The 13585-nt window shown below is 34.3% G+C and overlaps 2 protein-coding genes and 2 long non-coding RNA genes across 5 annotated transcripts; 3 read left to right on the top strand and 1 right to left on the bottom strand.

The window, feature by feature from the left end:
• The first annotated feature begins 952 nt into the window (after positions 1–952).
• On the top strand, positions 953–4921 carry LOC105776023 (uncharacterized). The gene is made up of 10 exons (XM_012598487.2): positions 953–1120; positions 1230–1288; positions 1376–1416; positions 1506–1537; positions 2190–2218; positions 2706–2742; positions 2959–3015; positions 3808–3884; positions 4241–4314; positions 4573–4921. Exons 1-10 carry the CDS (start codon positions 1037–1039, stop codon positions 4590–4592), a joined length of 510 nt encoding a protein of 169 aa, XP_012453941.1. The 5' UTR covers positions 953–1036; the 3' UTR covers positions 4593–4921.
• A 1437-nt stretch (positions 4922–6358) lies between these two features.
• LOC105776022 (ketol-acid reductoisomerase, chloroplastic) lies at positions 6359–10097 on the top strand. The gene is made up of 10 exons (XM_012598486.2): positions 6359–6686; positions 6769–6861; positions 7643–7708; positions 7857–7997; positions 8117–8344; positions 8449–8566; positions 8661–8800; positions 8948–9115; positions 9280–9435; positions 9508–10097. Exons 1-10 carry the CDS (start codon positions 6408–6410, stop codon positions 9874–9876), a joined length of 1758 nt encoding a protein of 585 aa, XP_012453940.1. The 5' UTR covers positions 6359–6407; the 3' UTR covers positions 9877–10097.
• A 933-nt stretch (positions 10098–11030) lies between these two features.
• On the top strand, positions 11031–12150 carry LOC128034048 (uncharacterized). Of its 2 annotated transcripts, none has more exons than XR_008190032.1 (3): positions 11031–11255; positions 11363–11445; positions 11589–12150. It is a non-coding gene; the product is annotated as an uncharacterized LOC128034048 (long non-coding RNA). The 2 variants fall into 2 exon arrangements; XR_008190031.1 differs by having other exon boundaries at positions 11360–11445.
• Positions 11529–12457, bottom strand: LOC128034047 (uncharacterized). The gene is made up of 2 exons (XR_008190030.1): positions 12260–12457; positions 11529–12068 (listed from the first exon to the last, which is right to left on the bottom strand). It is a non-coding gene; the product is annotated as an uncharacterized LOC128034047 (long non-coding RNA).
• Between the last annotated feature and the right edge of the window lie 1128 nt (positions 12458–13585).

Genomic DNA, 13585 nt, shown 5'->3' with positions numbered 1-13585 from the left:
AATGGTCACAGGCTTTGATATGTGGCTTGTGACACAAGAGTAGGCAAAAATTTTAAAAAGTGAAGATTTATTAAAATAATGGAAACAAATAAATATATATATAAATTAAGACAACATGCCTTCAAATCGACTCGTGAAATCATTTATTAATATGAAATACTCTCAAAATAGAAATAGATTAAGAAACCGACGAAGAATGACTCACTTTTCAAGAGAAATTGTTGGTAACTCGTGAAGTTTCAATGACAACAAACATTGTCATCTGTCCATCACAAAGTTTGAAAATAACAAAATTACCCACAAAATATATCTCTAAACTGAAAAAAGAGAAGACATGTAGCACTTCACTCCCGACTTGATCGTTGAATTCGAGATATGAGTTGCGACCATTGTGTCAACTCAATCACAATCTCAAAACAACAAGCACCTTCTTCCAGTTCACTTAATTATTAAATATGAAATTCACTCCCCTTTAATATGCACTTGTAGTGAACAACTCAAACTGTCAATGTTAGAAACAAAGACGTAAGTTTAGAAAGATGACAGCAGACAAGGAAGCGATGGAAGGTGTAGTTACTAACAAAGAATATTTGGTTTAGTGTTTCATACAAATTGATTTTTTTTTTTTTTGAAGAAAGGTGGGGAGGAGGTGGAGTTGGAGGTGGAGGTGGTGGTGGAGGTGGAGATGAGGACCAAATTGAAATTATTTATAAATTTTGAGGGTTAAATTTTTAAAATTATGACTAAATTAATATAATATATAAAAAATGAGAGCTAAATTTATTATTATACTAATTTTTTAAGTATAATTTATCCAAGTAAATAGGTGTCACCGCAACAGCTGTTTTTACAGCAGATAAATGCAGCTTATATGACATAACCTACAGTATATGGCTTAAGTATCACATTTAGTAAGTTATAAAGTTCAGGTACCAAATTGCCTATTAACCTTATATTACAAAACCTACAGTATATAAGCACCGTTGACGTAGTTGCCTCGAACTCCGAATTTCAGAGGCCGTTGTCTCTGTTGAACATGGAGGACAGTGTGCTTCTACGAGAGTGGTTCGACCGAGTTGACTCAGGGAAAACTGGAAGCATCACCGCTACTCAACTCAAGGTTCCTTTTTCAATTCCCCCCCCCCTTTTTAAAATGGGTTTTCTTTTTTTCTTTTAAGAAAATTAATTAAATTGCTCAAGTCTCTTTTTGAATTGAAAATAACGAGCAGAGCGCTTTCGCCATCGGTAATCTCAACTTTCCTCTTTCTGTCGTTCAACAAATGATCAGGTTGTCTTTTTTTCTTTTTTAGTTTCTCAATTTTGGCTCCTTTTACCTTTTTTATGTTGATTAATTGTTTCATATTTAATTTTACAGGATGTATGATTTTGATAGAAATGGTACCATGAGCTTTGAAGGTAAAATTCCCATCATTTAATAAATTTGTATGTATTTTCTTTTCCAATTTCAGTTCTATTTATTAATTTTTTATTTTTGTTAAGCATAGAATTCCTTGCTCTCAACAAGTTCCTCGTCAAGGTTAGTACTTTCATCAATGGAATTCTATCCTTATAGACCTTTCTGGAGTTTCCTTTCTTTTCTTAAAATGCATTTTAGGTCAAATTCTGCTATAAATCCCCCGTTGACCCGTTCTCTATACAATGCCTAGAATGGTAGATTTAGTCCATATTCTCTAATTAGATCATTTATTAGTCTCTATATTTTTCAAAATTTTAAATTTCAGTCTTGAGGACCGTTTTTAAATCCATAACTGACTTTTTTGTGGATAATATGTGGAAATAGCAAGTTGACAAACATGACAAATTTTGAAAATAGCAGAATTTAATGAATTAAATAGTTATTGTTTGGTCAGTACTGAAATTTTAAAATAAAATTGATCAAACTATAGTACAAGGACTAAATACATAATTTACACTTAATACAGGGACTAATGGCAGAATTTAACCTACATTTTAACATGAAAAATTGATACCCTTTTTCAATTATGATCCCATGCTTCTTACTCCATGCTTGATATGAATTTCAATAATTCACAGTTCAAATTATCTTCTGATGCATGCTGTTGATGTTTTTCTCTCAAAATAATAGGTGGAATGGAATTCGTATAGGAAAGTGATTTAACATCTTATTTGGTTACTCTCATTATATTTAATGATTTTTTTTCCGACAGGTCCAGCAAGCCTTCTCAGACTTAGAGAGGTAATTCTGAGCCTTATCCATATGATAAGTAGCAGTCTTCTTTTACTTTTCTTCTATGCTATGCTACTCTTGCTCTTCATTGTACTTGAAGTATATATGTCTGACACATATTTTGGCATAGATATGAGATAATACCCAGACCAACCAAATAAATGGAAAAACTTAGAGAAAATGGAACATACCTATCTTGTGTGCATTTCTGACACTGACACCCGAGTTAGAGTACATAAAATCTACAATAATTTATGTTCGCTAGATGTTTTTAGTGATTGATGGGTTTAATCATTTCATGCTTGAGACCACAATTGTGGGGGGACCAATGACGATTTTTGAACTAAACAGAATCTTAGTGGGTTCTAATAATTCCAGACATTTATTTTAATGTTCACAGCAAGTTAAGGCATGATGTAGGCACCTCCTATTTACTATTTTCTTCAATCTGAACTAAAAAGTAAAAACTTAAAATGCTTTCTTGTTCACTTTACAGGAATCGTGGATTCCTTGCAACCAATGATGTTTATGAGGTATCTTGTGATGATTTTGAAGCATCTTTTAAAACCACGCTTCAAGTCTTGGCATCCTTAGACTTTGAATAGATATTTTCTTTTTCATTTTTTTGGTCCATTCTCTTTGATTTTCTCCACTTCAATTTGTTCCGGACTCTTTTAGTCTCCCTTTGAAATCTGCCCATCCATTTTCCATCTACTTTTTCTGGTTATGATATCAAAACGTCTTTGCAGGCAATAAGCAAAATTGGGTTCGTTTTGGATTCTCCTGCATTCTACACAGCATGTGAGGTAAAGCCTATATAATTGGACATAAAGTTATAAGTGAGAGGGTGATATTATGACGTAGTACATGGTAATAAAGTAGTGTTTATACCCCCTCAAATCTTTATCGTTTCATCAGTTTACTCTTTGGTTTGTTTCTTCAAGAATTTGGAGTCTCATGTACAATACATGTTCATAAAGGTATATATGTATATTATATTCTTCATCTCTTGTGTGTTCAAATGAGATTATTAGCTCTATGGTCAGGAGCAAAGTAAAAAAAAATTATGTTGGGGGTGCCAGAATAAAAGATCAAATTATGACTTCTTTGGGGGGATAAAGTAGATTTTTATAATTTTTAGTAATAGAATACTAAAATATCTAGTGCGTTTGGACGAGCAGAGGGGGTCCAAGGCCCTGTCTGCGCTCCCTTGCTTCTGACCGTCTATGGTACATTCTTATTCTGTTTTTATTCCTCTTTCAAAGTCCAGTCATGCTCTTCCACTGCACATACTAGACTGTTTGGAAGCATTATTATTTCACTCTGTTTGATGTTGATTTAGCATTCTATGATTTCCTAATTTTATGGCTAAATGTGTATCTAGTATTCCCCTTCCAAAACCTGATCTTGATTTCTAATTTTCATTAGTTCTTGTTATAGTGTTATTTTAGCATGGATATAATGCCTATGGTTTTCATATCAAAATTTAATATTTGGCCCATCTTAGTTCGCTTGGCATGAACTGAATTTAGTTGTTTTTTTTACTGTACCAATGGATATTATGTTTGTTCATTTTTATTTTTTTACTTTGTTGGCAGAGCTTTGATCAGAAGAAGAATGGGAGATTGCATCTGGATGACTTCATATCACTTTGTATATTTTTGCAGTCTGCTCGGTACAGTATCTCTAATCTCTGCTGAACTGCTTCTTGGGTGTTAAATATCATGCGGTAGTCTTGCTTATTGAATTATATTAGTGTATAAAATCATGCAAACATGGTACGCGAAGAACATCTACTATGTCTTGTCAAATTTTTATGGTAAGATGTAAGCAATACGGACATGAAATGCACACATGTTACTCACATGCCGTGCGGATATAGGGAAGTAAATGCTTGAATTCACTTAATTTGAAGGTGCTTGACATAGAGTCTTCATATAAACATATTTATTTGTCCATTTCTCAGACAGGTTATGTAAATCTCCTTGTTCCCCCCCCCCCTTATGCTTTTGTGGATTGTTGTCGGTGCAGAAACATGTTTAATGCATTTGACACGGGAAAACAAGGGAGGGTTACTCTTGATCTGAATCAGTTTGTCTACTGCAGTGAGTATAAATTTTTATGACTATTAGCCTTTCTTTCCGTACATATTGCTGCATTCTGTATTTTCTTTTTAAGAAAGGAATAAGCAAATCATTTAACATTCTGTTGAGGGGGGATCGGCTCCTCCGGGAGAAGTAACAAAGAACAATAGGGTTTACTTGCTTGACCTGAAACATGGTTTTCTTTGACATTTTCATATCATCTATCAATTTAACACGCTTTCTTTTATGTTGATGTCTTTTTTGCACATGTTATTTCAGCCGCCAGCTGTAGAATATGACATCGAGAAGACTGGGTAAACTGGACTTGAGAAATTCGAATATAATGACATGGGGACTGATATCATATTCTGTTTGGGAAAAAAAAATATGCCATATAGTGTGCCAGTGAATTTTCTTACTTGATTGTAGAGCCGCTTCCCTAGTTCTTTTTGCATTAACAAATGGTTATACTGTCTAGATTTTTCATGAATCTGCCTGCCCGGTGTGGATAAACTAGTTGATGAAGGTGGTTGCTTTGAGCTTCTTTCATATTTATCTTGTACGAATGATGATGTTCAGAAAATTCAAATGAAATAAAGGGGCAGTAATGCCTACCACATATTTATGATGTCAGTTTGTAACAGTGGTAGGAACCATGATCCCAGGGGCTCCGTAGGGGCAAAATCTATGACTTCTAAAATCAGTCGTGACCATTTTTCGTTATGTTTTTTTTCTCGTTTCATAGTTATTTTATATTTTTCACAAACTATGAATTTATGCGATACGGATTTTGTCCATGTGGTCTATGAAATAATTTTCTTGGCTTTACGTTCTTTTTAATCTTCAACTTCTAACGTCATTTCTATTATTTTTTGGCTTTAACTTCTAATGTTTCATGAACTTAATGGAAGTAAAAAACAATAGATGAGCAGAAAGATCACGAGACAGTAATTGCACACAAAATGTGAATAAATGTTTTCAATGTATTGTATTATATAATGATGAAGTGAGTACAAATGAAGAGAAAATATTTTATTTATAGTGGAGTTTCCCATGATATGCAGGTACATGATTGAGATTAAAATAATCGACAAGTTGATGATTAAAGGCAATCTATAAGTTGATATTCTATTTACAAGATCCCTTGTTAAAATATAAATTAGATATAAATTAGTGGAGTGTTTGCATATTCACCAAGCTAAGTAGAATTTTTCCAAACAATTGATTAATTCTGTTGGGCTGAATAATCCCAAATAAATAAGACGAGTCATCAAAATGTATTTTGATTGTGGCTTTTTGCGCGGTCCCTAACAGATATAAGTAAGGATAATTATAAACAGGACAATTGGCTTGGATGCAAATATGAGAGGTAAAGTAAACTAAACAAGTTGTTAGTAATTTTTTTTTGGTCATTTAATTATAAAAAGTTACAAAATAATTATCTAACTATTTAATTTTGTCTTTTTGATGACTAACAATGGTAGCTTTTAAAATTAACATAATAGTAACTTTAGCCCTCAACATTTATATATCGTGTTAATTTAGTCTTAATTCTAAAATTTTAACCCTCAACATCTGCACATTACGTAATTTTAATATTTTGTAATTTTGCTTTTATTTAAATAACTTGTTTCATATAATAAAAATTATATAAATTATATATAAATTAAGTGAAAATTTTACATAAATATATTAAATAATGTATAAATATTTTATTAATTTATTTATTAAATAAATTATCAATTCAATTGTATAGAATTTTAGCCTAATAAATCATTTTGTATTTTTATTAAAATTTACATCTCTACATTCATAAATAAACACATATTTACAACTAATTTTAATCTTATTACTTTACCACTTTCTTCAATCGAAATTAATCTTAATCCCCATAAAATTTATGAAATCTAAATTACATTTTTTAAAAGAAAAGTAGCCCATGGTGCAGCCACACCCGGTGCACGATAAAGCCTAATGTAGCAGGGGGCAGGCCCAACGCCAAGCTCAGTTAGGCTACAAAAGGATCGGCTTAAATTACGTGTCGCTCTCTGTTTCTCTATATAGCCTGGCTGCCCTTTCCGCTGAAGCTGACTATCATTTCTACTTCTGTTACGATGGCGGCTACTACCTTCTCTCCTTCCTTCTCCACTCCCTCGCTCAATTCTTCCTCCAGAGCCCACAAAACTTTAACCAACCCTAATCTAGGCTTTTTGGCCTCAGTTTCGAGATCCTTGAGGTCTCTCAAAGCAACCAGGCTGACTACTGATAATGCTTGTGGCTCAGCTATGGCCTCTCGTATGGTCTCCGTTCCTGCCGTCCAGACACACATATCTCTCGATTTTGAGACCTTTGTCTTCAAGAAGGAGAAAGTCTCCCTCGCTGGTCAGGACGAGGTGGGTATTATTCTATTTTGTTTTTGTTTTGTTTTTTTTCGTCTCTGTTCTCATTTTGACGGCTTATTGATTTGGTTTTTAGTACATTGTGAGAGGAGGAAGAGATTTGTTTAAGTTGCTGCCTGACGCTTTCAAAGGGATTAAGCAGATTGGTGTTATTGGTTGGGGTTCGCAGGTACCAAACCAAAATTTTTGGGCATTTATGGCTTTTACGGGCTAATTTGCATATATCTATATATTAGACATTGCAATTCGTGTATGCATGTCATGTGTTGTTCACAAGCTGAGAAAATATAAATATTGTTCGATCCTAAACGGGGATACAATATCGTCGTGTGCGTTGTGTCGTGTTATATTGCTTTTTGTTTATTACGTGGTATCCATGTTGTATTTTTCGATTGCGACAATAATTGATTGTTCTATAAAATACTTAGCATCTTCACTCAACTAAAGAAAGAAATGCTTTTTTCTGATGTATTTTGCTTCTTGTAATAGCTGTATATAAAATGAAAGAAAACCGGAAAATATTCTTACAATGAAGTTGCCCCTGCAACTTTGGTTGCCGTTTATATTTCTTATATTCTTCATTTTTCTTAAACTACCTGTATGAACTGCACCTTTGTCCAATTAATATTTGGATGTAAGTACGGGGATATTATCCTTCAAGAACCAAAAAAATTCATGGAAAGTCTTAGAAAAAAATTTTAACTTACCTGTCTTGGACACCTGTATCTGGCATTCCCACACCAGCCCTAGTAACTAAGGTCGTTGTGGCCATTTCATTGAATATATCTTCCCCCTAGCTTAAAATGATTGTTTTTATTTCCTTCTATTGATTGTGAATGGCTCATATAAGTGAAAACCCTGCTGTAACTTAGCTGCAATATGCACTTGGACTGAGTAAAGTATGTGTTCTCGAATCCTTCGCATTACTAACTGCTAACAACTTCTTTCAGGGACCCGCTCAAGCTCAAAATTTAAGGGATTCTCTTGCTGATGCAAAATCTGATATCATTGTCAAGGTAATCACTTTAGTTTAGTTATGATTTTATTCACAGCTGATCAATCCACTGTTTATGTGCTGTGGGTTGCTTTTGTTGCAACCTGACTTATTTTGTTTTGCTTGGTTTGTTTCTTTTTTATATTAATTTTTTCAAAACGAAATTACAGGTTGGACTCAGGAAGGGTTCTCGTTCTTTTGACGAAGCTCGTGCTGCTGGGTTCTCTGAAGAGAATGGCACTTTGGGTGATATATGGGAAACTATTTCTGGAAGTGATCTTGTGTTACTGTTAATTTCTGATGCTGCACAGGTTTGTTTGGATATAATATTTTTTTTGGCTAAACTGCTAATGAAATTAACTGGTTTTCATTGGTATTGCTATTTATGATTTTTCTTGCACAAAAAATTGAATTCTATGTGGATTTGCAGGCAGACAATTATGAGAAGATATTCTCCTACATGAAACCAAATAGCATCCTGGGGCTTTCACATGGCTTTCTTCTTGGACACTTGCAGTCAAAGGGACTTGATTTTCCAAAGAACATTAGTGTAATTGCTGTGTGCCCCAAAGGAATGGGTCCATCTGTAAGGAGACTCTATGTCCAAGGCAGGGAGATCAATGGTGCTGGAATCAATTCTAGTTTTGGAGTCCATCAGGTAATTTTTTCCTTGTGCTGCATCTTCCTAGTTCTGATGTTCCGTACTGTTTTTTTCTTTTTCTTTTTTACCATTAAGGCACTGAGTAATTTCTTTGTGCACAGGATGTTGATGGTAGAGCTACTGATGTTGCCTTGGGGTGGTCGGTCGCCCTTGGATCACCTTTCACCTTTGCTACTACTTTAGAGCAGGAATACAAGAGTGACATCTTTGGGGAGCGGGGTAAGTAATTTTCCATGCACTTCTGCAATCAATTTCGAATGCTTTTTCTTTGCTTTTTCTCCTTAAATTATTGTGCTTTGATGATTATTTCTAGGCATTCTTCTTGGTGCTGTTCATGGAATTGTGGAGTCTTTGTTTAGAAGATACACTGAAAATGGAATGAGTGAGGATCTTGCTTACAAAAACACTGTTGAATGCATTACAGGAATTATATCAAAGACCATCTCAACACAGGTTGTCCATTGTGTCCAATTTCTCAAACCTCTTATATTTCCTCATCCTTATCTGCTTATTTTCTGTTTTGCTCTACTCCTGTTGGTGCACTCAGACCTGTTAAGTGTTTGTATTTATTTACTGTATTATATTTCTGTCCTTTAACAGGGCATGTTGGCTGTATACAACTCCTTGTCCGAAGAGGGAAAAAGGGAATTTGAGACTGCCTATAGCGCATCTTATTACCCGTGCATGGATATACTGTATGAGTGCTATGAAGATGTAGCCAGCGGAAGTGAAATCCGCAGTGTTGTATTGGCTGGGCAACGGTTTTATGTAAGTATTTTCTTTAATCTGCTGTTGATACTTCAACTTGTAATGGATACAAGATTCTCATTATCTGGATTTTAAGGTTGCACATAGTTATCGTTATATAGTTTACAGCCTACTTTGCACTTTGGACCAATAAGATTCATTCTTTGTTTGGCATTGTTTTACAGGAGAAGGATGGTCTCCCTGCTTTTCCAATGGGAAAAATTGATCAGACACGCATGTGGAAAGTTGGTGAGCGAGTCCGAAAGGCACGCCCATCTGGTGATTTAGGGCCATTGTATCCTTTTACTGCCGGTGTCTATGTGGCCTTGATGATGGCTCAGGTATGATGCTTGCCTTTGATATAGACTAAGGCTTTGTCTGATGATCTTTTGTACCGGTTTGAATAATTTCAGATCGAGATATTGAGGAAGAAAGGACACTCGTACTCTGAGATCATCAACGAGAGTGTGATTGAGGCAGTGGATTCCTTAAATCCATTTATGCATGCTCGTGGAGTTTCCTTCATGGTTGATAACTGCTCTACCACAGCACGATTGGGATCCAGGAAATGGGCCCCACGGTTTGATTACATCCTAACCCAACAGGCTTTGGTGGCTGTCGACAAGGGCACTCCCATCAACCAAGATCTTCTCAGCAACTTCTTGTCAGACCCAGTGCATGGTGCCATCGAAGTCTGTGCTCAATTGAGGCCGACGGTTGACATTTCAGTGACCCCCGATGCTGATTTTGTGCGACCGGAGTTGCGTCAATCTGGCAATTGAGTCGGTAGAATCTCAGAACTGGAATGAGCAACTATATTTATAGTGTGTTTGAGCCAGAACTTGCTCGTCATGTATGTAGTGATGTAGTTTTTGCAATGTCTTGGGGCTGGCTGTCTTTTTATGTTTCATTTTTAAATGTTTTATATAATTGTAGGACCAAAACCATCAGCTGTTTTGAGATAATGAGACTTAATAATGCATATCTAGCTTGTTTTTGGGTAGTTGGATAATGATGCTTAATAATGTACTTCTTGTTTGTTTTTTGGTAGTAGGTTGCCAATTTCCTCCGGCTGTTAAAAAATTCAGAGTGAATCGGCCTGTTCAACCCGAAATTTGTAGTTTGTTAAAAATTTCAGAGGGAATTAGGGAATAATAATCAGTCTATTTGTATGATTTGATTTGACTGATGATGCCCTAGCATGGACCATCACCATACCCAATTTTTCATACAGCCCATGCACTATTTTAATTGTATTAAAAAATAATTGTTTGTTTAAATAGTTATGAAAAATTCTGATATAAGTTGCTGAATCCGAGTGATTTTGATATTTTATTTACTGGTTTTTTAATTGATTGGCAATACGATAATCTCTGGATTAGCAGTGTCTATAATGGTAGTGGTGTACCTTGGAATATTAAATATTATAATTTTTTTAAATATTAATAACTATTTAAACACTTAGTATTAATGCCTATTTATCAATCAAATTTTTGATTAATTGATAATGCCTATTATCATTACACTTAAATATTAAATATTATAATTTTTTAATTTATTACATAAAATTTCCACATAATTGCTAGTGAAGCTTAAAGAACCTCTAATTGGGATGGATCAATATTCCCGAGGAACTCATCATCCAATCTCTTATTACTGTTTCTGTACATGGCTCTTTGCTCATGTAGAGCACCTTGTATTACAAAAAGAAAAAAGAAGAAAGTACGCGGACGACCGCGGACCATCCATTCTTATTACTAGAGATGATTTATTAAAAACTGAGCAACATAGGAGAGACACCCAACATCAATAATAAAGTCCTCTCCTCTCTTTTCTGACCTCCCCGCCAACATCCCCCCCTTCCCCACCTTTCCTTTCTCTGTAAGTAACCAAGTATCTTCTCATTTTACCTTTGGATTTGTTTGTAAAGGTAAGGCCGTCTCTGTCTGCCAGCAATTTGCATTGTGTGTTGCCTAACTTTCTTTTTCTTTTCAAAGTCCCTGTTACCGTTTTAATCTCTTTTATGGAAAAAATTTAAGGACATTGTTGGATATTTCTTTTTAATTTCCATTTTCTCATCCATTTCTTATGCTTGTTGCTAAACCGTTGTTCAATTTACTTGGTTGGGTTACTAGTATGATGTTCTTATATATACCCTATGGTAATTATTTGTTTTGAACAGGACTTTGCAACTGTTGTTTTCTGACAGATAGATTTGGACATGTCTTTGATTCAATTTCGTCTTACCCTGTCTTTCTCTACCAGCAGTATGGCGGATTTGCCCTCCTTTTCAACTGAAGAATTTTTTTGGCTAGCATCATTCTTTTGGGGGCATCATCACCTGCAAACTAGTAAGTAGTCCAATATGCTTTTGCTTTCATCAATGACATTTTTGGTGGATTGGAATTTTTTTCAGCTCTTTCTTCTTCGTAGATTTCGGTCAAAAATGGCTTTTATTAATCTTCTTTTTCATTTCCATCTTTTATAAATTCAGTACACTCTAATCTTGGCACTCGGGAAACCATCCTCAGCCTTATCTAGTTCGTGTTACTTAAATTTTTTTCCTAAATCTTGTTGATAGATTAGCTCCATAGGTAGCTTTTTTTTTCTGGGAATGGTAATAGTTATTGTAATAAGGCCCAATTGGCCCAGACCTTTTCAACCCAATAATCCTAAACCTAGCCCACAAAAAAATAGACTAGCAGAAACCCTAGCTTCTGCTTAGCGCCGCAGCAAGCTGGCACCGCTCGTCCTCGCTCGCCGCCGCGAATCTCGCACCACGACCCTCCCCAACATGCGCCGCTTCATGCCACGTTATACCTGCGACAACAAACAATACGACAAAGAAGAGAAAGCAGAACAGAATAGCAAAAATCGGGCAGCAATAGGCCAACAAATAACAGAATAGATTTCTTTGGATTTTTTCTTCTTTTCTTTTCTTCTCCATTCCGGCTATAAAAGGCCGATTTCAAATCTGTAAAGGGGGGATTTGGAGTGTAAAAAAAACACAAACAGAAATCAGAGAAAAGATTAAAAGTACAGATTCGATTTTTTTTAACAAAGGTTTTTTCCGTCTTATTTAATTGGTGTTCGTCATTTGCGTCTTTTTTCTTTTTCCCTTTTTTATTTCGTTTAAAATATAAAAGAAAAGGAAAGGAAGCTTACCTCTTTCGCCGGAGTCGTCGATCGGCGCCACCTCCGTCGCGATCGGAGCTGTGGCGCACGGTGGAACGGGCGGCGCGGCGGCTTGGGTATAGAACCCTAGCAGAGAACAAAAAGGGGGGAGGGGTGCAGCATTTTTTTTGTTTTAAAATGGTTTATGAAATTTTTAAAAGGAAAAATTAGGTTTTATTGAAACTTCAAAACGGCGCCGTTTTATCCAAGCCTTGACCCGCGCGGTGACCCGACCCGAAGGGGAGGATCCGCGCGTTCGGCTTTAAAGGTTTAATTGCGCAATTGGCCCCTCTTTTCTGCAATGCGTTCCAATTAAGTCCTTTCTACTTATTTTAAAAATTAGGCCGCGTATTTGATCCACGTTTCAATTCGGCCTCAGCTGCGCAGCGTTTTGGGAGGAAGGAATAATTTCCTTTTTAGTCCCCCATTGTTTCTCTCGCGTTCAAATTGATCTTTTTTTTAAATGTTATTCTAAATTTGCCCCATTCCTTTGTTTTTAACTCAATTTAATCTTTTTCCTTTTTATCATAATTATGCTACATTATTTTATTTTATTTTTATTTATTGTTATCATTATTAACATTATTATTATTATTATTTCATTCATACATACGCATATTTTATGTATAACATACATACATATTTAATATATATATTTTAAGCTTTTATACATGCATGCATATATTTCATTCACACATTTTAAAATTTCTTCTTATATAGTTTTTATTTTTCTTTCACATGCTTATATTTTATACATACTTACACATTTTTATTTTGTAAATATATATATATATACATATTTTTATATTTTTATTTTATTGATTCACATGTACATATTTTATTTATTATTATTTTATCTTCACCACTCCCACATTTAAAATACACATACATTTTTATAATATATTTATGTACATATTTTCTTTAAAATCATTGTAAATATTTTTATCATTTTTATATACATATTGTACATATATATATGTATTTGAATATATACGTATCTAATTTTCACGATTTACCAATGTATATATACTTATACATTTTATTTTTCTATTCTGTAAATATATACATATGCATTTTTATTATATACATTTATTTTTTTATACATGTTTTTTGTTTGTTTTATTGGATATATTTCATTTATTTTATTTGCATGTGTTAGAAGTTTGAGACTTTATTGTTATATTATATTTGTATATATATTTGGTAAATATATGTTCATATATGCTTTAAATTAGAGTTTTTGCTTCATATTATACAGTAACTTTTGATATACCCTTTTCGAATATATATTTTGGTTTTAACCGTACGCCAAATTTA

The sequence above is a fragment of the Gossypium raimondii genome, chromosome 10 (assembly GCF_025698545.1).
Source record: "Gossypium raimondii isolate GPD5lz chromosome 10, ASM2569854v1, whole genome shotgun sequence".
Classification (NCBI taxonomy): Eukaryota; Viridiplantae; Streptophyta; class Magnoliopsida; order Malvales; family Malvaceae; genus Gossypium; species Gossypium raimondii.
This window is presented reverse-complemented; position numbering and strand designations above follow the sequence as displayed.